This window comes from Athene noctua, chromosome Z (genome assembly GCF_965140245.1).
Source record: "Athene noctua chromosome Z, bAthNoc1.hap1.1, whole genome shotgun sequence".
In the NCBI taxonomy this organism is placed as follows: Eukaryota; Metazoa; Chordata; class Aves; order Strigiformes; family Strigidae; genus Athene; species Athene noctua.
Genome location: NC_134077.1, coordinates 65274604 through 65301977, shown reverse-complemented (window position 1 = coordinate 65301977; position 27374 = coordinate 65274604). Strand labels below are relative to the sequence as shown.

At 40.8% G+C, this 27374-nt stretch overlaps 1 protein-coding gene across 2 annotated transcripts in view; it reads right to left on the bottom strand.

Annotated features, from left to right (window-relative positions):
• The window catches only part of TTC39B (tetratricopeptide repeat domain 39B), an 83898-nt gene that overhangs the window by 48244 nt on the left and 8280 nt on the right, over positions 1 to 27374 (bottom strand). The window contains exons 1-3 of one of the 2 annotated variants that reach the window (XM_074931578.1): positions 25505 to 25548; positions 25076 to 25185; positions 8355 to 8389 (exon numbers count right to left, since the gene is read on the bottom strand). Coding sequence is in view for 1 of the 2 variants with exons in the window: in XM_074931576.1 (XP_074787677.1) it covers positions 8355 to 8389 (35 nt within the window). In the remaining variant the exon portion in view is untranslated. Of the gene's footprint in view, positions 1 to 8354; positions 8390 to 25075; positions 25186 to 25504; positions 25549 to 27374 lie in introns of those variants that run through there. The other variant, XM_074931576.1, reaches the window with a different exon arrangement.

The following is a 27374-nucleotide window of genomic DNA, read 5'->3' as shown; positions in this document are numbered from 1 at the left end:
CTGTGGGTGAGCCAGGGGAAGAGATCCTCTCGGTTTTTGGGAGTTTCAAATATCCTTGGAGCCTGCAGGCCAGCCTGATTGTGGCACAATGCCTTCTGAATGTCTGCCTGATTTCGGTTTTGGCCATGCGGCACTTCTCTAACAATAGCAGTGCCCGGAAACCTGCCCCGAGGTCAGATAATAGTGAGTGGCAAGGGGTGTGGGAAAGATGGGCAAAGGCCTGAGTCGGTGGGCACCTCCAATGCTTTGGAATTTCACTCCTGAACAAATGCAGAGCCCTGATAAACTGATGGAGTGCTTAGAAAGGGTGTGTTACCAAGCTGGCAAAACCCAGGAGACACAACTCGCTGCAATGTGTTGGGGACTTGCCCATGCATACCATGTCCTCTTTAATACCACCCGCTGCCCTCATCAGGGAGAAAGGGCTGCAGGATCTGAGAGTGAAGTTCCTGGTACAGTATCTGGGCCGGGGGAACAGGCAGAGCCAGTATCAGTTGCCTCCACCAGCACAGCAGCTGAGCCAGAGAGCCAGCCAGTGACGGTATCAGTCGCCCCGATACAGAAAACAAAATATACCAGAAAGTCAGTTGGCAAAGTAGCGGATGGGGATGAGCCAGGCCCAGCACGGGAACAGGAGGAAGGGCCAGACGTGATCATCCGATCTCTATCCCCGACTGAGCTGCAAGATATGCAGAGAGATTTCGGCCTCCTGGGAGGCGAGCAGATTTGCACCTGGCTGCTCCGATGCTGGGACAATGGAGCCAGTGCTTTTGAAATGGAGGGGAGAGAGGCCAAGCAGCTGGGATCTTTGGCCAAGGATGCTGGCATTGATAGGGAAATAGGGAAACAGACTCAAACCCTCAGCCTTTGGAGGCGACTCCTGCTCAGTGTAAGGGAGAGGCACCCCTACAAGGATGATATCCTATGTCAGCTAAGCCAATGGACCAGCATTGAGAAAGGCATCCAGAACCTCAGGGAAATGGCTGTGTTTGAGATGATCTATGGTGATCTGAATGATGAGCAGTCACCCATGGACCCAGGTCAGGCCCCTTGCACACACCTGATGTGGCGAAAGTTCCTGAAGAGCGCACCAGAAGCACACTCGAAAGCATTGGCAATAGTGTCCTGGTGGACAGACACCCACACTAACAGTGGATGGAGTGGTTGGCAAGCTCCGGCAATATGAGGGAAATCTCCCTTCATCTCAACATTCCTGGGTCTCAGCTGTGGAGGAACTGTCTCAGAGGGTCCAGAAAATGGAAGAGGACGTGTTCTACATTCCACCTGCACGGGCTGATGTCTCAGCCATTAAAGTAAACGTTTCCCCACCAAAGAGAAAGGCAGCAGAAGGCACACACCACAAGGCACCCTGTGGTTTTTCCTCCGTGACCATGGAGAAAACATGAGGAGGTGGGATGGACAGCCCACTGCCGCCCTAGCTGCACGAGTAGAGCAGCTGAAAGGGAAGACCATCACAAAAGGGAAGTCCTCCAAGAAAAGCGCAGCTCCAGTGTCCAGTCAGAAATCCTTCAACAGAACAGAATGGCCAACGTTATGTCTGACCCTCTTGAGGGGACCAGTAAATCATTCTTGCAAGAAGTGAGTGATGCTGAGCAGGATTAGAGGGGCCCTGCCTCCAGCCAGGTGGAGGAAAGGGATAATCGGATTTACTGGACAGTGTGGATCCGATGGCCTGGCACGTCAGACCCACAAGAGTATAAGGCTTTGGTGGACACTGGCGCACAGTGCACACTGATGCCATCGAGCTGCAGTGGGGTTGAATCTATTTGCATCTCCAGAGTGACAGGGGGATCCCAACAGCTGACCCTATTGGAAGCTGAAGTGAGCCTGACTGGGAAGGACTGGCATAAGCACCCCATTGTGACTGGCCCAGATGCCCTGTGCATCCTGGGCACAGACTATCTCAGGAGAGGTACTTCACAGACCCAAAAGGTACCGGTGGGCTTTTGGTGCAGCTGCCCTGGAGGAGGTTGAACAGTTGTCCACCTTACCCGGCCTCTCAGAGGATCCCTCAGTGGTGGGGCGGCTTAAGGTTGAGGAGCAGCGAGTGCCGACTGCTACCAGGACGGCGCACCGGCGGCAGTACCGCACCAACCGAGATTCCCTGGTCCCCATCCGTCAGCTGATCCGTGAACTAGAAAGCCAGAAGGTTACCAGCAAAACTCACTCACCCTTCAACAGCCCTATATGGCCAGTGAGAAAGCCTGATGGCGAATGGAGGCTAACTGTGGACTACCGTGGCCTGAATGGAGTTATGCCAGCAATGAGTGCTGCAGTGCCGGACATGCTAGAGCTCCAGTATGAACTGGAGTCGAAGGCAGCCAAGTGGTACGCCACGACTGACATTGCTAACGCGTTCTTCTCCATTCCGATAGCGCCAGAGTGCAGGCCACAGTTTGCGTTCACTTGGAGAGGCATCCAGTACTCTGGAATCGATTGCCCCAGGGGTGGAACCACAGCTCCACCATTTGCCATGGACTGGTCCATACTGCACTGGAGAAAGGTGGGGCTCCAGAACACCTGCAGTACATTGATGACATCATTGTATGGGGGAACACAGCCGAGGAACTCTTTGAGAAAGGGAGTAAGATAACTGAAATCCTCCTGAAGGCCGGCTTTGCCATTAAGCAAAAGAAAGTTAAGGGGCCTGCAAGGGAAATTCAATTCCTAGGAATAAAATGGCAAGATGGGCATCACCACATCCCAATGGAGGTGATAAACAAGATAACAGCCATGGCCCCACCAACCTCTAAAAAGGAGACTCAGACTTTCCTGGGTGCTGTGGGGTTCTGGAGGATGCACATCCCAAACTACAGCCTGATTGTGAGCCCTCTCTACCACGTAACCCGTAAGAACGATTTTGAATGGGGCCCTCAGCAACAACAATCCTTTGAACAAATTAAGCGGGACATTGCCAAAGCAGTAGCCCTCGGGCCAGTCCGGGAAGGGCAGGAGGTTAAGAACATGCTCTACACCGCAGCCGAGGAGAATGGCCCTACCTGGAGCCTCTGGCAGAGAGCACCTGGGGAGACCCGAGGCCGACCTCTAGGCTTTTGGAGCCAGGGATACAAAGGCTCTGAAGCTAATTATACACGAACTGAGAAGGAGATACTGGCAGCGTATGAAGTAGTTCGGGCTGCCTCAGAAGTGGTCTGCACTGAAACACAGCTCCTCCTGGCACCCCGACTGCCGGTGCTGGGGTCGATGTTCAAAGGAAAGGCCTCCTCCACACATCATGCAACAGATGCCACATGGAGTAAATGGGTTGCGTTGATAACACAACGGGCTCAAATAGGGAACCCCAGCTGCCCAGGGATACTAGAGGTGATCACGAACTGGCCAGAGAACAAAGATTCCGGGATGTCACCAGAACAGGAGGTGACACGTGCTAAGGAGGCCCCACCATATAATGAGCTGCCGGATGAGGAGAAGCGATATGCCCTGTTCACTGATGGGTCTTGTCGCATTGTGGGAAAACATCGACGGTGGAAGGCTGCTGTATGGAGTCCCACACGACGGGTCACTGCAGCTGCTGAGGGACAGGGTGAATCGAGCCAGTTCCCAGAGGTGAAAGCCATCCACCTTGCTTTGGATATTGCTGAGCGGGAAAAGTGGCCAAGGCTCTACCTCTACACCGACTCGTGGGCAGTGGCAAATACCCTGTGGAAATGGCTGCAGCAATGGAAGCAGAATAACTGGCAACGTAAGGGTAAAACCGTCTGGGCTGCTGAAGTATGGCAGGACATTGCAGCCCGTGTGGAAAACCTCGTTGTGAAGGTGCGCCATGTGGATGCCCATGTACCCAAGAGTTGGGCCACTGATGAACATTGACACAACCAGCAGGCAGACCAAGCTGCTAAGATCAGAGTGGCTCAGGTGGACTTGGACTGGCAGCGCAAATGTGAACTGTTCATAGCCCGGTGGGCCCATGAGACCTCAGGCCACCGAGGTAGAGATGTAACATACAGGTTGGCTCGAGATCGAGGGGTGGACCTCACCATTGACACCATGGCAGAGATCATCCACGGATGTGAGATGTGTGCTGCAATCAAACATGCCAAGCGGGTGAAGCCCCAGCGAAATGGAGAGCGATGGCTGAAATAGAGATATGGAGAGGCCTGGCAGATCGACTACATCACACTGCCACAGACCCGCCACAGGAAGCGCCACGTGCTCGCAATGGTGGAAGTAACCACTGGATGGCTGGAAACTCACCCAGCGCCCCACGCCACCGCCTGGAACACCATCCTGGGCCTTGAAACCCAAGTCCTGTGGCGACACGGCACCCCAGAGAGAATTGAGTCAGACAACGGGACCCACTTCCAAAACAACCTCATAAATGCCTGGGCAGAAGAACACGGCATCGAGGGGGTCTACCATATCCCCTACCACGCACCAGCCTCTGGGAAGATCGAGTGCTACAATGGACTGTTAAAAACCACACTGAAAGCACTGGGAGGTGGGACCTTCAAAGACTGGGACATGCATCTAGCAAAGGCCACCTGGCTAGTCAACACAAGAGCATCTGCCAGTCGAGCTGCCCTGGCTCAGTCAAAACCTCCACGTGCTGTAGATGGGGATAAAGTCCCTGTGGTGCGCATGAGGAATATACTGGGAAAAATGGTCTGGTTTAGTCCTGCGCCAGGCAAAGGCAAAGGCAAACCCATCCACGGGATTGCTTTTGCTCAAGGACCTGGGTGTACCTGGTGGGTGATGCAGGACAATGGAGAGGTTCGATGCGTACCACAGGGGGACTTGATTCTGGGTGAGAACATGCCGTGAATTATGCTGTGCCTTTGTAAATTGTTATTTTGTTATTCTTAACTGCTAAATGGCAGCTGGACATGACGCAGATGGTATAGAATAAAGGGGTGGATTATGTCCTGGTTCAGCTAGGATAGGGTTAAGTTTCCCCAGCAGGGAGGGAGAAGGGATCTCCAGCCGGGTTATTCATACCATGCTGATGTCAGGTCCCGGCGCGGCAGCGCGGGAATTTTTTCCTTTGTGGCTTTGGTTATGGGGAGCAGGGGGCTGTCTGTAACCATTGCGGTATTTCTCTGTATATCTTTTGTCTTGTTTACTGTTATTGCTGTTTATTGTTATCATTGCTACTGTTGTTGTTCAGATTGTTTATCACACTGTTGTATTAAATTTCTTATTTTAACCCAGGGTTTGTGCCTCACTTCCAGCCCGACCGGCTGAGGGTGGGGGAGGGGCAACGGCAATGTGGTCTCCAGTCCCAGTAGGGCTTAAACCACCACAACCTGACATAATTTGAACCAGCTCTGATCTCATCAGTGAACATTAACAGTCTTTGTAGACAAAACTCTCTATAAAAAAGGTACATTTTAGTTACATTCAGTTGGGTGTAACCAAACTACAATAAACCACTCAAACCAATGTCAGGCATATCAGATCTGTCACAATGCCACTTTCTTATCCAAAATAAGATAGATTTAAACATGTATACATAGGCCAATTTTAAGATGAATGTTATCAAAAGCAAAATAAAAAAAACCAGATACAGCTTTCCCCCCAAAAAAAAAAAAAAAAAAGAAAAAAGAAAAAAATCGAACCTCTGGTAATTAATTGCTTCAATATAATACTGCTTCCAAATTTCTACTACTGTACTTTTAACAGAAAAAAAACTACCATTAATTGTAGACAGGGAAAGTTTAATAATAACCTCTGTGGCACTAGATTTGGGAAAGGCTTCCCCGCAGGCAAACTACCAGAGTAGTTTGAAAACTACAACCAAAGAGTTTCAAGGAATGTAAGATTGAAGAATTTCACAAAAAGTCCCAAGGTTTTTTTTAGTTCCTTAGGCACTTTTTAAATAATAGCTGCACCTTCTAAAACATTTAAGAGAGAGACTAATCAAGTGAAGAATCCTGCCCAGATGCAAAAGAACACACACATTTCTGTATCTTGTCCGTAACTGCAGAGTAGCTAATTGTCTAAACACAGAGCAAGTCATCAGCAGCAAGTATTCTAGCTGAGATCGTCCTACTCTTATAGCTCAAATATTCACAAACTGAACTGCCTGTGAACCTCACTTTCAAAGGAAACAACATACAAAATCATGCTGGCTGTCCACTTTTACGTCCTTACGCTCTTAATATTTTAATCTATTGGCTAGTTTCATCTAGTCAAATTTGACAGAGAAGCAGTGGACTCAAGAGATAAAATAAATATCTAGGTAGTGAAGAAATACCTGAAGGTACCTACTAACGGAAAGGCTACACTATAATACTTAATTTTCTGTTTGTTGGCCTGCTGAAAAAAAAAAAAAAAAAATCAAGCTACTTGTGGAGTACCTGGGAGTGAGGGGCACCCAGGTGCAGCTGGGTGAAAGGAGAGGTAAGTAGGTCAAGAGGACATTAGTAATATCTCAGGGAATGTGGTTACTCACACTGTGCTTTTACTAAGGCTTGTGCAGGATCATCTGAACAAGAACTGTGAGTGGTCCTACATTACTGAAACAGGCTGAACTAAAGTCTGTGAAACCTGAACAAATATAAAGTTGGTTTTAGAATACAGAGATACCAGAATTAGTCAACAAAAAACCAGCACAGGCATAGTATTTTTGGCCAGTGGATGAGCACAACAACCACAGCGACAACTGTTCGACTACAGACATTAAGTAACAACACCATTTCTGTCCCACTAATATTCTCTACATCATCCCGCGTTTACTCTTCTACATAGTGGTTACTGCAGACAGAAGCAGTACCAGCCAGAATAAACATGAGTCTAACTTCTACACCACTATAAAAAGTGTCTCTGTATGGCAGCTATGACACTCAGAAAGAACAAATCAAGTCTCTGCATGCCAATAACAAACATCCACGCCCAGCTCAGATATCAATAAAAACAACAAAACAACTTTCTCCTAAAAGGAATGAGTGTTGGATAAACATTCTCATAAAATAAATATTACAGACTGACTTTCTTCCCTCTCCCAAGAAAAGCAAGGGCCAGAGAGAAAAGGTATCTAATCATACAGCAACTGCTAGGGTGTCAACGGAAGAAAAAGTAATCATCAACATGAAAAGTTCTCAAAATGTTCTCAACAAGTACTTCAGATTCTTCCTTCCTTCCTTCTGAGTCTCAGGAATAAGTGTGTTTACTTTTTCAACTACAGTTTTACACAGAGAGCAGACCTCACTGCTCTAGGTAAGATACAAACAGACGGTCTGGCAAATCTGTGAAGTATAATTTGCCAAGGCCATGGAAATTTTGGCAATTAAATTCAACTCAAAGTTACTGCTCCTGGGTCTAGAAGTGTTTTAGCAATCTGAAGATATCACTAGAATTCTCCTTGCATGCTTTGTGGCACAAGAATGCAATAAAATGCTACAGAAAAACGAACACCACTTATGAACAGCATCATCTGTTTCCATCACAGTTTAAGTAAGGTGTTGCTTTAAGCATTAAATATAATGCCAAAGAAGTGACTGTATCTCACTTTATTAGTGAAAAACATCTGTGCATCATAATGTATTATGACGTATAGCAATTTCAATTTGAAAATTTTGCTTAGATGGTCTTGCACAATGTGTGATCCAAAGTGTTTTGACTAATGCTATCATTTTTTCACCATGCAGAAATGTCTAGAGCTGTCAGCATGTAACTAAAAGTTATTAGATTTTCTATTTCTAATTCTTTACAGCTTTCACATTTGCTGACAAATACTGCATCACATCTATCACCTAATGAAACGTCCATTTCCCAACTCTTGGTGACCTTAAGCGGCCTGGAAAATGTGAATGTAGTCAGTGCATATAAAATGATGCTTCTCTGGTGTCCTGGTTTTGGTCAGGACAGAATTAACTTCCTTTGGGCTGAGAGGGAGCCCAGCTAGAGGGCCGGGTCTGGATTGGTCACTGGAGCATTCCGTATCGTGTGACATCATGTTCAGTATATAGGCGGACAGTGCTTGTTCACGCCCCGTTTTGGTTTGGGTTTCCCAGTTGGCGCAGCGGGATTTCTGGTGGGGTTGAGATTGCTGCTATGGGGACGGGCTGTGTACTGGTTGCTAGTCAGTGAGGCACTGCTGTATTTGGACTTACTATTGTTACTGTGGTTTTGTTATTATTACTAAATTATTTTTTTTAATCAACCTATGAATTTCTTTTTCTATTTTTTGTTCCTCCCTTATTTCACCGGGGGGGGGGGGGGGTGGGGGTGGGGGGGTGGCGGGAAGAAGAAGTAAAGAACTGTCCACCTGGTGACTGGCTACCAGTCGAGTTCAAACCACAACACCTGGAATGGTGTGCATGAAGTATTTCATTGCTGTGTAAATGCATGTTTCTAAAAAAAATTCTACTTACACAGGGATGTTTTCAAAGGCATCTTCAAAATTTTCCTGCAAAACAAAAAATATACTATTTCAGTCAAATGGGCATATGTTTTGGAACTCCTTCCATAACAAAGCAGAAAGTTATCATTACCAGATAGCACTTAATTTTGCAATATACAGTAAAAATTAGCATATTCACAGCCTCCTGTCTTACTGTCATGCTTTCAGCACAAATTGTTACCCAAACAGATAAATTTCCTACGGGTCTACTATATCAGACTACAGTTGAACCAAAGACCTCTTCCTTTTCAGACTCCCAAACTTCCACCACATATATGACAGGAGGCAATACAGACTTATGCCTCAGGAGCTTGTGCAGCACATCTGATGTATCCAGGATACACTACCTGACCAGTATATCTGTCACCGAAGAGCCGGGATATTAACTTATCGACACCAATTTGATGCAGATAAGCAGACAGTTCTTTATTGACAGCCGGGTGCGCGGGTGAGTGCTCTCACTAACAATGCACACCAGTCACAAGAATCATGCAGTTTATATATTATTCAACCATACATATTCATTAGGTATGCATACATAAACACGAGAATTCCTGGAAATCATTATCATACTTCCCTCCTACTTCCGATTCTGCACATCAAAGCTTAGAAATCTCTAGAAATGAGTGTGGGGTGTAATTTGGGTCAGTGGTCCATGAGTCGGTGGTCGCGATCTCCCCCTGCCGGAATTACCTATTACTTAGTTTCACTGTTCCTTGGCAGAGATCTGTAAACTATTACAGTTCATTCTCCTCAGTTCTCATTAATCTCAGGTTGTGGCACATCTAAGACCTTATCCAATGTATTCTAGGTAACAAATTACTTCTGTGTCTAGACATCTCTAACAACTTCAAACAGAATTATTTTCAAGTATAAATCTAATTACCTAAGCAGTATCTAGGTGTACCTAGTAAATGATTACTGACCAATTCTTCGGCCTTGGTACAGGGCTATACAGAGGAATTCATAGTAGCATTGGTTTCTGGTTAGATGTGCAAATGCAAGATAAATGTAAACATGTAACCCTACTAAAATATTTCTGTATTCATACTGGAATCAAACGTTATTAATTCTGATTGGTGGCAAATCAGTGACATATCTACACATTTAAAAAAAAAATAAAAATGAAGTGTTCTGAGAATATAGCTGATATGCAGGTTGACCAGGGTATATATACTAGGATGCATTACAGATAGCATGTATATACAGCCTGATCATGCAGATATGTGAATAGCTTGGTTCAGACATCCAGAGGATGTCTCCTTCCATCTAGATTCATATTTTAATTTGAAATTAAGGAAGAGATGCACAAACATTAAAAAGGTCAGAATGGTTCAGCTCAAGGGTCATATGTTTCTGTATCGAGTTCTAAAATTGGTCTGTAGAATTGTGTAGGAGAAGCAACAGGGCAAAGAGCCCTCCCTCCTACACATTTCTCTCCACCCTACACTTTCCACTAGCCTTTGGCAACTAAAGAAATTCCAGGCCTTGATATGGTTTGTCCTTCTGGTGATTTTCGGTAGATCTCTGTTCCAAGTACTGGCCCAGTCTCCCCTTGATCTCATGTAGACTTCTTTTTATTCATGAGGTCATAACCTTAGTAAGGAATTTCACAGGTCTGCCACCCATTTTGTGCAAAATAATAATTTCTACTTGAACCTGGCATCTACTACCTTCGTTTAACAGTCCCTAGCTTTTGAACTGAAAGACACTGAAGAATGAATTCCTACTTGCTCTTTCCTTGACAGTCATGATTTTGAAAACCTTTGTTATATCATCCAAATCATCTCTTTTCCAAGCCAAAGACTGCTACCTTACCTGGTCACTCCTCAAACAGAAACTATTTCCTACTGCCCTGACTGACTGCCCTTTCTGCTCTTTCCATCAGAAAAACTGGAAGCATAGCAGAACAAATTGTTCTATTTTTTAACATAACCCAGGAATAACACTGACTTGGTGTGCAAAGGACTACAAATACAAATCTCACACAGCATTCTCAGGGTATGTAACCACCGATGACACAAGCACTACAGTGTTTGCATCAAACCTTCCAAAAAAGTTTTCAAACCAAAACCACACTAATAAAAGAAACAACTTAAGTGCCTTGCTGAAACCCAACTGCAGCTTGCATCAAGGTCCACTCAGTGGAGATAATGCACACACTCAGAATACTGTTATACTCACAGGCAATGAGGTAGAGGATCAGTGTCCGAGTGGTACCTACCTTAAGCATGATAAAAATGTAAGATTGAAACTAATATGCAATAATACTTCAGAAGACAGACCTACACTTCATGAATTTTACACTTCTCCGCAAACTCACCAGAAAATGCAACTGGTAAGTAATCAAACATTTTAATGATGCATTAGATACTGTTCCTCTGCCACAGGATAAATTCAGCAATACACTATGTGATCCACCCCCCAGAAAATGTTACTTCACTTGCATACTGAGGAAAAATTTCTCTTCAGAAGAAAAAACAAACTGCTGCAAAAGGACAGGACTTTTATCATCCTTCACAGATAGACTGCACTACTGCATCAGCTTTGAACTACTGCAATCACATGGTTCTTTATTGCCTGCAGCTGCCACTGCCAAGGACTAACATGAATGTATTCAAAGAAATATTATTAACAGACTGCCCAAATGCTCTCTTTCAAGCTAAATTTACCAGCTAACAATACTATAGCAGTCAGAACAAGACCTACTGTGAAGAATACAGGAATCAACTTAGAAGGCACCAGTAAAATGAAGCCTGATCTGAAGAGAGCTGGTTTTGAAAAGCTGAACAGAAGATAATAGAAACCAAACATCTTGAACAGAACCCCTTTCTGTTACCCATGTATTACCCCAGACACTGATAGAAGCCATCAATCTAATGAAGCACATCTCTTAACACTGTTTGCTTCCCTGAATGACTTCTAGACACAAGAGGGGAAATTCAGCAAAATAAATAACAAAACGCACTGATTATCTTTTTAAGTACATCTCCACTTTTCCTAAGAGAACAAACTTGACAAGCAAAAGCCAAGGTACTTTCAACTGTCAGGTATTTATAAAGAACAGTAACAATCAAACGTTTACACCAAGTAAGAACACCTGTGACATCAACCTCTTGCCTGCTCTTTCAAACCTGAGAGCAGTAGCTACATACAAGAAAGGGAGGAGATAATTCACACTCTGTCTAAGTATGGGCCTGCTCTATCTGGCTCCCACTGAATTTTTCTCCCTGTTATTCACACTGCTCAAATACATGTCTAAACATTTAGAAGATTAAGTACAACCCTGGCATTTTTTCCTGTATACCAAAGCATAGGGAGTAATCACAGACTCTCAAGAGACTCCTCAAGGGAGCTAAAAACAAACATTGCTGAAGGTGGCTACTTCTATGCTGATTTTTTTAAAAAAAAAAAAACATAGTTTTTCTGAAGTTCTCCATGCCTTCTCATTCCTCCTGCATGTAAAACAGGTATTGAATTTGACATCTTGTTCTTGTTTCCTTAATTATCTCACACATGTTTGTAGTTGGCTCTACACACTCTCTTGGATTCCCTACGTATAGAAGAAAGTTAGATGCACTAAAAGAGACTCTTCTACTCCATTCCATACCTATTACAGCAAAAAATCATCCTACAGTCTAAGGGAAAAGACTGCAATTGAAGTACCCAGAACAGCTCCTCCCGGATTAGTTTCTGGTATTCATCATGTCCCTCACAAGATATAAAAGGTTTCAGAAGTACTCAGAGCATATTCACTTTTCTCCAGTAGTCTGTTAAATTTTACTTTACTTTTTCTTGAAGTCTCTTCAAGAAAAGAAAAAAATTAAGACTGAAGTATTGCATAAAATACAGAGCATCTTGTCAACTTCAGACTGTATATAATATACACAATACACACATATAGGTATGCATATAATATATATTATGTCAATTAAGAAAAGAATAATCAGGCGACTGATAGAAGTTTATCCATACCTCAGAGTACAGAAGCAGCCCAAAAACATGGACAGACACGTTTTTACACATTTGGTTAAAGCCTAAGTAAGGTTCCCATCTTCAACTGCTTCATGCCAACACTGTAATGTCCAGCTGACACAGCTGAAATGCCATAATCAATTTCCAGAGGTACCTGTTCATTTTCATCTACAGCAAAACAGATTACTTAATTCAAGCTAAACAGTTTTACTTAGCACTGATGACATGCTGTGTACAAGTTCCTTCAAGCCTAAAGTTGTCTGCAACTAAATCAGACATATTTGTGAGCTCTACACATTAATGGTGTTAGCATAGGAATACAATTTCCTTTATTTACATGGCTGGACAGACTTGACAGAGACTGAGGTTAATGCAGTCCTTTATTCATTTCCTTCACCTGACCCGGGTCCATCCTGCAGCAAATCCCAAAGGCACTGCTCCAGGATGTCCTTGTTGTAACAGCCACACACACACATTCAGCAGAAACATTCAGGAAATACAAACTGCAGTTAAATCCCCACAAAAAGGGCAATAATAGCTTTTTTTTTTTTTTCCAGATATTCTACTCAGAAAAATAAATATATTAACATTTAAGTCGGTACGCAGAGAAACAGCTTAACAACCATGTTTCTCAGTGCATGATGCTGGCTAATGCTACAATCCACTGATTTTTATTGCACCTTCTTCAGAGAACACGACAATCCAAGAATTTAAACACACGAATGCAAGTAAAACCGCCACTAGATGGCGTGACAAAAACGGATTCAGACTTTTCTACAAATGTGAGAAAAAGTTTGGCACAAGATTTGACAAAATAAAGCTGTCTCAAAATTATTTTTCTTGAATTTTATGATCTTCATTTTTTTCCTGGTTGATTATTGTACTATTTCACATCTTTTTGATGCATCAGTTTCAAGATGTGAGCATGTTTGAAAAGAATTAATTTTACACAACTTAGAGATACTCAGGTTTTGCAAATCCAAGGAAGTCAACATCAGAGACATGGAAGGATACAGTGTATTACTGCAGAAAAACTGACCAGACTTCCTGTACTATTTAGCAATGAGAGGAGAAACCATACACAGCAGACCACAATTCACCTTCAAAGCCTCATCAAAAACAGTGTGCAAGACACTTACTATAGAATGTTTACCAGTGACTGTACTGTTGTTCTAGTACACTGGTAACAAGTGGAAGTAACTGCTTGCCTTGATTATTACAGAAATCCTAGCATCAAAAGTGAACTCTCCCTTCTGTCGGAAGTCATTTAACTTCAAGCAATTTTTTAGACAGCATCCTGTGACTCTCTGTAAATTGTCTTAAGTTTGCTAATTTTTTTGGTCACACTAAACGTTTAAACATTTGCTTTTTTTCCAAAGTGAAGTAAACAAACTTGGCCAATCTAAACTATTTCTTTAAAATACAGATTTATGACAAGATATGATTACCATATAAGGTATTAACCATCTAGATTCTGTCCTCTGACAGCAACATAGCTTTAGAAAACCAAGTCCAATAGTATCTAGGAACACTAGCCATGATCTGGAATCCATTCTATATGGGGGTGGGGAACCTTATCTCAAAAATATCAACATAACATCAATAAGGCTGCACACCAATTCCACAGACAAGTGAGACCACAGAAAATAATGGTCCAATAATACTAGTCAGAATTAAATACTGTTGCTACAATACATTTACCTGTCTAGTCACAGCTTTATTTTGTAGGTACTAAATAAAGCACAGTTTTAAGGGAAGATTTAAAGAATATGAACTTAACAGTACCTTCCCTCCCTGGAAAGCCCACATATTAAGATACTACAAAGCATGGGAATCTATGAAGACAGTTATATATTTCACAAGCACATACATTGAGATGCTTTTAGTCCTGATGTTTTTGTCCAATTTTCTATTCTAGTATGGGTACATCTATTTTTATCCTCTTGTCTTCTGTAATTCAGCCCCATAACATCCCTATCCTAAAAAAAAAAAACAAAAAACAAAAAACCCAAACCACGCAACAAAAAACAATGCTAGGTGAAAACAAAACACAGCAAACCCAGTCTCTGTCAACAGCCATGCTGCCCTGCATCTGCCTGTGGGAAGCCCTGTCATCAGTATGGAAGTCAGTGGCTAGATTCTACGTAGAGAAAAGAGGCTTCACTAAGAGGTCTAAATTTCTCAACCCAATGGGAACAATAACACATCTTGCACTACATTCACATGAAAATTATTCTGTATAAGGATTCATCTCACAGGAGTTCAGAGAGTTTAAACAAAACTTAGTTACTGACAAGGTCAGAAGCAACTTTCTAAAGTCAGGGGAGATGCATCCTATTCCCTCTGGCTAAAACTGTCCAGAGCCAGTTGAAAGGGCAATGGCATATCCATTGCATGTTGGGGTATGGACTAAATCTCTTTTTCCTTGTTAATGCTGAATACAGAAAAAAACCCATGACTATGGAAAAAGAATGGGTGAGGTATAAGAAGAAACTGACCTTCAACACACATAGTATGAACTAAGAATATGAAAGAGGATTTCCATACAATTTTTGTTTCTACAACAGAACCAGTTTCCAGATAGTTTCTGTAAATCAGTAGTCACCACACAGTTTTATTATCAAATGGGTCAGAATATTTTAAAAAATAAAAATATGAACAAAATCTAAGTACATACACTTTTTTGTTTTCCTTTTCTATTATTCAACTTCGTAAATATGCATTTCTCCTTAGCCTTAGCCAAGACTACACTAAAAATAATTCAGAGAAACTGGTAGGTAAAAATTTTAAACTCCAGGACCAGGGCAGTGACAAGTTAAAATCACTGTGCGTTTAAAACTTACTGCACATTACAGCAACAAGCAAGCTCCTAAGAATATTACCCAAAGATATGGAAGGACAGCATACCATCTCCCCCCTTAGTTGACTTGACTGAACTGGGAACTGCTAACACAGGCTGGAAAGTCTCCTGAGCAAACAGCAATGAAATTAGCAAAACTCTCAAATGCGTAGCTACATGGGAGCATGGCTGATGCTAGGTCCACTGTCAGTTCTCTACTCAAGCATTTTGCATCTGCATTACAGAAATACTGAGATTTTCTTAGTCTTTCAAGTCAACCCTGAAACTTTAGCCAAAGAATTTCTAGAAGAGCCCAGAGCTACCACCACAGCAAGCAACAAACAACTGAAAGATTTTGGTTATTGTAAACTGGTTAACGTGACATCAATCCTAGGGGGGAAAAAACCCCAAAAAACCAACAAACAACAACAAACAAAAAACCCTCACCAACCATCACAGAAAAAAAAAAATAAAAAGGCTAAAACAAAAACAACCTGCAAAAATTATATTTAACTAATAAAAGAATTAGAGCAGAGTTGACATGGTTTGAAAAAAGGGATGGTTTGAGAAAATTAAAAGCCTGGTTTGGTTGGTTTGGTTGAAGGGGCTGTAACAACAAATACTTTGGACTTCACAAGCCCTTCTTTTACATGCTACCCTGATCTAGTTTTTAAAAGGTATCTGATAAAACATGCATTTTATTGAGAATTAGCTGAGTAAACAGGAGGAAAAACAGTTGCTGGTGGAAGATTGTAATTAAATTGTTTCTAACAGAATTTCTCCAAGGCTTCTTTCTGTTCAATACAAATTTTAATCAATACTCTCGAAAATAACATAATGCTAATGAAATATTCAGCCATAAAGAATTAGTGGAATACAAATCAAGAATAACAAAAATACACTCCCTTTAAGTGACTGGGATCAGTGAGTAAGTCAGTCTCAAATGTGGAGATGCACAAAATGATGTAAAAAAAATGAAAGAAATCATACATCTAGTTTGAGGTTGTATAATGGAAAGCAACAATCCTAAGAAAGACTGAAAGGTCATTCTGACAAGAAATTCTGTATGAATTCCTGTTGTTAATGTGATCCTCAATCAGCAACAGTAGAAGACAGAAAGTTTTAGCATCCAACACCCAGACAATAAAAACTGCAAGATTTTGTACTTTCCTAGAGTTCAGCCATCTTGAATGTTGATAAATATGTAAGATATAAAAAAAATCCCATGAAAAGAGTTCAATAAGTAGAACACATGACACTGTAATAGCTACTTAAAAAATGAATCTTTTTAATTCACCAAATGAAGGACAGCAAAGTACTTACTACCTCTGGCTCATATAAACAACTCACAGAAACAAAATCAGTACCAGGCAAAACCTCTTCGGTTTCTTGTTAACATTAGCTTTTATCATGCCTTTTTTTCTGCTGTGTCAAATTCACATTTTGCAGACAGACTGCTAACTACTAGAGCACACCAGAGAGAAAAACCACAGACACTGTCCTTCATGGGACCAAATTAAGAGTCTGAAAAGCACACATTACAGTTCAGCTAAACACAAAGGACTAGGGGTTTGACACCAGCCAAGTTTCAAGAAACTGACAGCTTTTGTTACACAAGGAGCAATTACCTGTAGTTAAGAATGTGTTTGAATCAACTTACAGGCTATGACTTGAATCAAAGATGCTTTTACACTACCAAACCTACTGTCAGAATTCCTTTCACAGAATCAAAACAATAATGCAGGCATAGACTCCTTTTCAAGTAGTTTCTGAATACTGTTCTTTCCCAAAGCAGTATTCAGAAGCATGCTCATTCTCCCTATAAGGTCTCTTTTCCAGAGGTTACATGGATTTGTTCTTGTTTCTTTAACACACACCTGCCCTCTCCCCAAACCATTCCACTGAAGCATCAAGTATCAGAAATGACTACTTCACAAAAAGAATGATAGAGATGAACAACACTGCAAGCTCACTGGTCTAAAGTTGTGAAAGCTCAGCTTGTAATACTGCTTAGTTAGAAATAAGTACTTTCAGTAAGGAAAATGTTTTTTTGATTCATCTGCAGCAAGAGAAGTGTGGTAATATATCTACACACACCTACAGACTTCAGATAGAACATGTACAAACTAAAAAAAGAAAAAGTAATTCAGAGAACTTGATCTATGAAACATAATCTGTTAAGGACCCCTTTCCTGTGTGCTAACAATTGGATGATTGTGTCACATAAGGTCAAAATGTAACTGTTGCTTAAATAGGCAATGCATGATAAAACATTACCTAGGGCTACATATTCTTCCAGATGTTAAGAGAAAGTAATCCCAGCACTACAGCAGGATTCAGAAACTAATGTGACAGTTATCTTGAGATAATTCATAAAGCATTGATGTAAATAATTAGCATTTTTATGAGCCAAGTAACATTGAGATTTCATTTCAAAAATATACTTTTCACATCCTAATACTTATTCAGAACTGAGAATACTTTGGACTATAAAGATCTTTAAAATTTCAACTTTTTAGCTACACTTCATATGACTTGACATAGTAATTTCTTACAGAAAAAGGCAGTCCACAAACTAGCAGAAAAGTAACCTGGTAATTAAACTACATCTTAATGTTTACTGTCAAAAAAACCCCAAACATATGAGAGAAAAGGTGTTTCGATGCTGCCCTGGCAGAGAAACAAATCAGGGGAGCAAAGGGAGTGTTACATCTTAATAAAACAACGGAAGGAGGGTTGCGAAAGAATGGGAGGAATTGATGAAGGAACTGGTAAAGCTGACAGTGACCCTGAAGAAGCAACACTGCAATTAAACAGGAGAAACTGAGATAAAAGCGAGGTATAACACCATAAAACCATCAAGCATGGAAATACAAAGATAAGTGCACAGGAACAAAAGCTGCTAATTGAAGCAACGAGAGAACTACCCGAACTACGAGTGAGCGCTCCTCATTAACACAGTAAACCCCCCCCCCTCGAGTAGGAAAAAGCCCCCGACAAGAAAAGCCCCTTCCTCATTGAACCTGCGCAGTTAAAAAAAGAGGATACTGTGACTTTAAATCAAGACGAGGCATGTTAACCAATGAGGAACAACGTGGTAAGAAACTAACCAATGGTCACTAACAGAAAACATGTTGTAGTTTGGAGTGTATAAATACGTCCCTTGCCTGTGTGCCGAGGGCTAGATTTGTAGAGTTACCAACTAATACCCATCCCTACGCAGACACGGAATTACAAGTATCTCGACTCCATGCATGCCAGATAACCCTGGTTTTTTGGGACAACAGAAGATATTCCCATCTACACATGCTTTATTTGCCACTGTGACACCGGATCCTGGTATTAACGACTCGTAGCCAAGGAACAGAAACACATGAAAAACACTCAGTTCAAAGGGGAAGGAGACGATGTAGCTGTTACAAAAGAGGAAAACTATTTCCCCTTCCCAGAGACAGAAATAGCCTTCAGGCAGCAAGAACTGCATTGAAATGCACAAGTTCTGTCCTACTCAGTACAACCAATTTTTACATGAAAACTAAAAAACGAAATTAACTTATCTAAAGGAAAAAAAAAAGCACGTATTTTCGTGCTTACATATTATTTCAAACTTACCGCTTTGAACTATAAATATAACCCATCTGTTTTATAAAAATGCTTCTCAAGGATAGTTGCATAAAATATCAGTGTTTTTCTAAAGAGCTGAGTAAACTGATTGGTGGCTGTTTGGGAGGACCTGTGTTTTGCTAGATGTTTTTCACTGCAGATAAAGAATCTCAGCTGTCAGATGCCAAAGATCAAGCCCAGAAGTTTGACCGACTTATTCAAATTTAATCTATGTAGAACAGTATGCCACATGCAAGACCTTTACTAATGTGGGTGACTTGGTCTGGGGCCATGCTTTAACAAAAAAAAAAAAAACATCAAAACAAGCACACTCCAAAAAACAAAACAGGAGTTGGTAATGTAGAACCCAGCTTTACTGGAAATTTGGTTGACTAAAGAGTTGCTGAACAGTTAGCAATCCAAACTCAGTGTCATTTAGCTCAGAAATTAGATGCCAGTACCCACAAGAACTAAGGTTTCTCCGTTAGTCTGGAAAGCAGTGGCCTTTTAATGCAGCTGGTCACCCCAAAATTTCCAGGAGACATATGAAAATCTAGTCTTAAAAAATCCACCTTCTGTTTTTTACTGAGAACAGATGTTTGTCATTGACGTACCTGCCATAATTAAATGCAACTAACCAACATGTTTTTAGAAGTGGACAATTCCTACTTTGCCTTCAGCTGCATGCAGTCCAGAAAATTCTTAAACAGCATACCAGCCACCCTGTATAAACCAGGGCAGGACTGAGAATGAACATCAACTGAGGGGATTATATGCAGCAATGTCAGCTGCTGTGGGTTGGACTGGATACATACCAAAGGGAGCAACAAGATTAAGGTTTTTCTGAACCTACTCCCAAAGGCAGGGCACAAAGCAGTCACACTTTAGTGAACTGACATCAGTCTTGCTTGTTCTGAACATAATTGGCTGAGCTTGTGCTGTTTTAAATGACACCTCTCCCTCCTGACTGAAAACTGGAAATAAGCAGATTCAGTTACACACTCAGCAAGTAAAGGATCATAATATACTTCACTTTAATTGACATGCAAATGGCTGCTGTCAACAGTTATTCATGTTCAGATTCATATCCAACATTTTGCACATAAAAGCAAGAGTACAGTTTCAGTTAAAGTTGGCTAAATACCAAGTTGGCTTCCCTTACTGTTTACACTGGCACCTTCCTGCTATTTGACCTGCAGTTGTTTTTGCACAAAGAGCACTTCTAAGAGGCAGAGGAACAGGGTAGCTAAAGAGAACTTCATTGCTGCAATAAAAAGCTTTTTTCTCCATTTTTAAATTAGTTGACCGTCTTCCCTGCTCATTGCACACACACACCCTTGGACAGCCCTGAGTCCAAAGGAGTGTCATGGAGTTTTGTATTTGTTTGTGAGTGGCACCAGAGAAGAAAAAAAAAACAAAAACACACCACACAAAAACCACCAAAACACACAATAAAACAAGAAAACCACACATTCAATCAGAAATTCCAAGTCCAGTACAAATGCATCAAAGTACACTCCTCACTGAAAAAAATCTCTGCAGAGATTGTGTATGTCACTGTTCTTAAATTCATTGGACAAAACTGATTGCCAAGCAATTCTAAACTGAAAGGCAAATATAAACATGCACCTTGGCTGGATACATCTTCCTTTCCATACTGTAGGAAAAGTGATTTGAGAAGAATGTGAAGGCAACTAAGGAGACTGAGAAGGTAGAGATAACACACAACCATTCTTCTCAAAACAGACTTTACAGAAGGGAGACAATGTAAGCTTGTCCTCTCTAGCCATAAGATTTTTTCAAATTAATTCTTCTTGTAGCAGACATGCCTCTGAATCTTGTAAGAACTTGTCAAGCTCATTAACAACAACTTTGGTGTCATCATTCAAACATTTCACAGAAATTACATAAAACCCCATTAAAATCAAAAGGAACTTTAATGTATTGTTTATTATGTCTAAGAAGTGCTAAGACCCTTGTTACATGTTTCTAGACCTAATTCTTCTTAACCATAACAAGTACGAGGTATGTCTGTTATTTTCCAGGACACTGGACACAGCATGGATGAGATACCACTGATGAAAGTCAAAGCTGGTAAAGACTTTGCTACTTCCAGTCTGGATTAGCAATAAACATTTAGCAAACTTCTACCAGCTTCCAAAGACTATTCAGTTCATTTTTTTCCCCCCCATTCAGTAGAAGAGGTAAAGACACAGTGAGAGGTTTCAGAGATAGAGGGTACGGACACTAACTGAAAGTAAGACATTAGCTAGAGCATCAGAAACAGACAAGTGTTTACTCTCTTAACTGTCTTGTATACTGCTAAGGCATGAGCAACTGGAAAGTCACTAGTCTCCCTGCGACTCAAATCAAAAAGCTTGGTCTTAACAAATTCTGGCAAAGTTAGTATTTCACAGCTAGTGACATTTCACCCATTCTAATGGCCACATCTCAAGTTTAACTTTCCATAACTGGCTAACCTTCACAGAAACTTCAATTCAGTCTAGACAAAGGACCACTAGACAGTTTGCCGCTAAGAAAACAGTATAACTTCAAAAGATACAATTCTAGTGCATAAGGAGGTAAGATGCCAGCTTGCACTGATTTGAGTCAACACAACCTACCACATAAAAGTTACCATGAAGAAGAAAGAAAAACACAGTTGGAAGATCGATTTGACAAATGCCAGACAGTATATCTGTGCTCTTTTTGGAGCTGAAGAATCCTGATTCTTCCCCTCATGAGGGTAGATCTGTTCAGCAGCCTCACCTAATGTTGCCACCTTCATCCTCACATTTCACTGTTCCTGATGTGGATGATGAGGTAAACTGACAGTTTTCATCTAGGCTGCCTTACGCACTATGTCACAGTGGGACACTCAAAATAAAATAAAACCCCCCAACTTAGTAGAATTGAAAGTGGACAGCCAGTGTAGGAAGATCTCTAATTCAGTATTGAAAGATTTTCAGTTTGCCAACTGAAAATGTTTCTCCATCAGCTGGAAGAGAGGCAAGGAGTGAATAAGAAAGAAAACAAGTTCCTCAAATCACTTGTTCAATACAAACAGCCTTTGATAGGAAAGAACAGTATACAGTTAACTTTACCCACTTCCTGCTTCCGCATTAGATATGTTGCCATCATGACTACTGATTGAATCATCTGGCAAAAGCTATTACTGTACAGCAAGTAAAAATATTTTCCATTGCTGTTTCTTTCATTATTTGAATGCTACAACTTCTATTTTTGCTCTGCTAAACTTCTTTGTTTATAAATGTAAGCATTTGTTACTAAACCAACATTTCAAAAACCTGAAATCCTTAGATATCAATAACAGGTTTATTCATAACCAATTACACCTTCTCCAATCAAATGCATTCTTTTCAGTGGGAGTCCTGTTAGCTGCAAGTGAACTGAGCTGTTGACCCAGCTGACCGACATTAGAGACAGCAAAAAACCTCAATCAACCAGTACTCAAGAACAGAGGGCTAAAGAACTAGGGGTTAAAACAAAAAGCATGGAGAAAGTACTAAACACAAATATCTAATGCTGAAATGAAGTATAAATCAAGACAATTTCAAAGGTCTTAAGCCACCAGTCAAAACATGTGTTAGAAGTAAGAATAGCTCTACCCTTCAAGCAATGTGAAAATGTGCGTATTACTTGACAGATAAGGTTGAATCTCATAATAAAAAGAGTATGGAAAGTCAAAAAGACACTACAAACTGTGTCCAAAAAAAAAAAAGCTCAAAAGAGAAACAAATGCCATCACTTTCACTAGATGTAAGGGTATCAGCTGTGCTTTGATGGCATAAAGCTTGATGCCATAGCTGTAGGCTTTGGAACTCTTCTAGTATAATTTTTTTTAAAGGACAACTGGTGTCTTACCTACCACAAAGAATTTCATAGCTTTTTCATAGCATTTGTCACACTTCCACTGACTTCCTCACTTCCTCATCTCATTCACACAACAATGTGCTTCATAGGTTTAAAAAAAAAAAAAAAAAAAGCACAGATCAGGCCAACTAGGAAAATAAGAACTGCTTCTGTCATAGCTATACTGCAATCCACTATAAAAAAGGACTGCATCATCAGCATAAGAGTGCTGTTAAAGCATTCACATACTTCAGAGACAGGTTCTATTATTGTTGCTTGGTATTTCATACAACTGGAAGCAGTTTAAAAACAGGACTCAATTTATTTTTAAATAATAATAATAATAATAATAAACTTCCAGTTTTATCTTGTGTAATGACACACCAACAGCACATCTGAACAGAATGTGAAGTCTCTGAAGTATAACATCAACTGTAGTTTTCCATGAAGAGGAAAGTCATCTTAGGAAAGTGCAAGCAAGAGGAGTATCAGTGCTTTCCATCAGTCATTAGATAAAATTTTTAAAATGTATCAGAATTACCAATAATATTACAGTTAATATTACCAATATCATTATACAGCTAATAATACAAGAGTTAGCATCAAGTTCTGTTAGCCCTGGGCATAAGAAATTTGTCACTGTTTTGGTGGGGTTTTTTTAGAGAAAAACTATTCTAAGAAGAGGGGTTTTTAAAAATTTAAATGTATTTACTAAATTTTCAAGCCCTACTCCAGCAAAGATCTCTTGTTAGCATACAACAGTTTCCAAGCTCTGATGAGGTCTCTAATTCCACAATCAAGTTAATGTCAAGCATGTGTAGCTTTCAGCAGGAAGCAGCAAAACTCCAGCTCCAGCACTCTATCCTCACCACACAACGTAGCTTTGTCATGCAGTATGTTGAAGACAAAATTTAAAAAAAAAAAAAAAGCACCAAGCAAAACAAATTCACATAATTTGGTATTTTTCAAAAAAAGAATCTCACACATATATGAATGGATTGAACAGAAAGACATAGTGTAAATCAAGCTGCAATTACAAACTGAGAGTCAGTCATGACTCAGCATAAGGAAGAAGCAGACACAGTGGAGACCACTTCCCAGTAAAGGAAAAAGGGTAGAATAAAATGAAGAGCACATTGTTTTGTTCTGAACTTTACTAGGCAATTTCAAATAAAGATGCTCAATGCTCACTGCCTCCATAGCTTTCTACATCTACGAAGAAAAATCCTAGTTAGGCAACAGCTTCACCATGCACTTAACTAAACTTATCCAGACAAAAGCATCACCTCTTATAAATTACAATTCCCCTAGCGGGATACTGTGACAGCGTTTGAGAATGCTTACTAATTACAATGTAATCAACAATCCTAAATAAGTCTCATTACAGACATACCACCTTGGAACTGCTGATACTAATCCTTTTCAGAGATGACCCCAAGCTGGGGAGCCAAACATGTTTACCTCATATTAAAGAGATGATTCCGTGCCAGCTTTGCGTATAACTAATAAAAAAAAAAGGTATGAAAGGGACATTAATACGAGCATCTTGGGTATTAACTTCTCTCTGTCTCCCTCAGGTTAAATATCCTCTTGACTACAAAGGTGGTTACTCATTCGTACAGAATGCAACAGCACTTGCTGCATATTTAGCACCACAAAGTTCTATTTTACAGTGAAAAGCAATTTAAGTGATTTTTTCCTGATTCATTTCCTTTAAAAGAAGGTGTTGCTGCAATAACTGTAATACCAACAAGCCTATTTACAATAAGGTTGTTCCCGTTATAGAACCTGAAAGTCTCTGTGGATATCTTCTGATCCACCAGCAGTACTAACTGTAAAATGAAACAGCAGAGCTTTAGAAGCCAGCATTACACAGTTAGAAGTGTCTGTAATACAGGATTAAAGCAATGTCTTTTGTCCAGAGCACAGCCTGTTCCCCCAGTGCAAGACAGACACAGACCACCTTCCACCTCTCCTAGAAACAATCAGATCTTTTTCATTAACAGAAAAGCATCCTCTTAAGGACACAGCAATTTAACTTAATTACTAGTTTAAAATTAACTAATTATTAGCTGATTTATACATGTGTTCCATGGAGTTTGTTGTCTTTCCACCAGAAAGAAAGACAAGCACCTAACATCCAGACCAAGTGTTACATTAAATTACACTAAGCAGAATCAGATCTTGACTTAACTAGGCAGTAAGCTAAAGGGTTACTTCTTCCTAGGCTACACAGGCAAGCACAAACAGAACACACTGTCACCTGAAGTTATGAGGATAACCCTTACTAAAAAAAAATAATTCCTAAGTAACATGTGCCTTCAAATTTAATTAACATGAAGTAAGAGTTAATCTATTAATGTTCCCCTTAGGTTTTGTTAAGGTGTCAAGGCAAGACTCACCTTTCTCTAATTCTTCATCCAGTCTATCCCCAAGTGGAGCATGGTATTTATTTCCTCAGGACAGCGGCAGGATCCGCAAGAGACACCCCAAATAGACTTGCACAGGTGCACTGAAAGCAGCATGCATTTCCCCTTAAAGAAGCTGTAACGTTTATTTAAGCTTATCAGAAAAGTGTAGTTCATTCCCCATACAGCTTACTGATGTCATGAGGACTTTATAGCCTTTAGAATTTCTAGTTCAAGTGCAGTAACGACAGAGTACATACACAGTTATTACCAGATGCCTCACTTCTGCCCAAAGGGTCACTTTACCACAAATGTAAGGTCACAGTATGTCAACGCCCCTAGGCAATTGCTCATGCACACACCCTCCCTCCTTCTCCTGACAGGGCTGTAGTCACCTTCTGGCACTTTGCATCGAGTACTCACGGGCAATCAGAGAATTAGTTCCTTCACATCAAGCCCAAGTCAAGTGTCCAGTGAAGGTGAACTGGCTGTCATGACTGACGCTCTGAAAAAGGAAATCCCACATGACCACACGACCCAATCTAAAGCACTGAATCTCCACACACCACTTCCTCCTGTCAGCACCCAGAGACACAAAACCAGAGAAGCCGAACCTGTTACACAAGGCACAGCGTGCTTCTCTTAACGATGGAAGCGGAAGTATCAGCCACACAATTATTCCAGGCTGCCTTGCTTGACAGCTGATCTCTGCCCGTTGCTGGTATCCATATCCATTTTCACTATAGCCCACGGTCAGTATATACTAGAAAGTTTTTTATTAACTTGTGGAGGCTGTTGCAAAGTTTTTTTGAAATCTCATATGACTTTTTAATTACTTCTTAAGACATTGCAAAAAACACAAAAGGGTGAGATTTCAAAGTAGGAAAGATACAATTTAGGCCAATTTCTGCAACAATTAAAATGTAAATTCAGTAGTTTCCAGAACTCATCTACATATTCTAAAGAGACCAACTGTTACTGTAAGGTATGATCTACACAGATACAAACCACAAAATGTGTATTAAGTTTACCTTCCCTGCATAAAACCACATGCTCTATTGCCCCTACAGCACAGAACAAAGCTACAACAAACATGAAAGACCAAGCACAAAACTTGTGTTTGACTTCAGTCAAGGACAAGAGGAGCACATGCTCCAGAGAAAACTGAGAAGGCAAGCCTGTATCCTGGGTTGCCATCAAAAGATTTAACCGCAGCTTCTCCTTCTTGCACTCCATCTGCCCTTGTAACAGCAGAGGACTTCTACAAACACAAAGCAACACACAGAAGGAAAGTTATGTGCATTAAAAAAAAAAAAAAAGCAAAAAAAAAGCAAAAACATTAACAACAGTGAAAGAGTCAGCTCTTTCAGGGGTGTCAAGTGAGTTCCCTTCTCTGCTTCACAGGAGGGATACGCACACACAAACACTGACAGCAGTTCAAGTCAACTGCACAAACCCCACTGGCCAAGGGGGGGCTTTTTTTTGTAGACAAACTACATGAAGTGGACCATAAAATACATCACACTGTTGCAACACTTAAACTATTCAGGGAAAGCCCCTTCCTACTTACCCAATCTCTAGTCCTTATCCCACACTCTCTTTTTACTACTTTTTCAGTTGTGCTAGTGCAGTTACCTTTGATGACACAAGCTGAACCACTTAGCATGAAACCCCAAAAGCAAGGCACCATGGACACAGAGCTGTGTCTCCCAAAACTACTTGCCTACTTTCGCTTAGTGACACAAACATCATCCTCTTCACTCAGGCACATCACTACTTAAAGCTGCAAGCTCACTTTTTAACTACTCCAATGTACAAACTCACAAGAGCCAATTCAGAAAGCAGTGAGGAGTGACCTCCATGGCAGAACTCTGACCTACAAAAGAAGAGAATAAATACAGAGCATGACTTCCAGGAGGATCCTCCTACCTGGGACCTGATTTGTGACACTGACTGCCTCCATACTTCTGTTTCCAGTTCACAAAAAAGTACAAAGTTGGGACAACTTGCATTTACTTTGCACTTCCACTACAAACATACCACTTAACTGACTTAAAGAGAAGATAAAAATCCTACCATTGTAATAAACGAAATGAACTTCCAAACAGCCCACCATATTTTTTTTAAACTTGGATAATGCTCCTTTTGTGTTCACTTACTAAGATATATGTTCACTCTGAAACTTATCAACACAACCTGTGCCATCCCTTATACTCAGCATGACTTGAATTTACATAGTTCACATTTACCAGAAGCTGCAGCACTCCAGCAAAGAGTGAAACAAACCATTCCA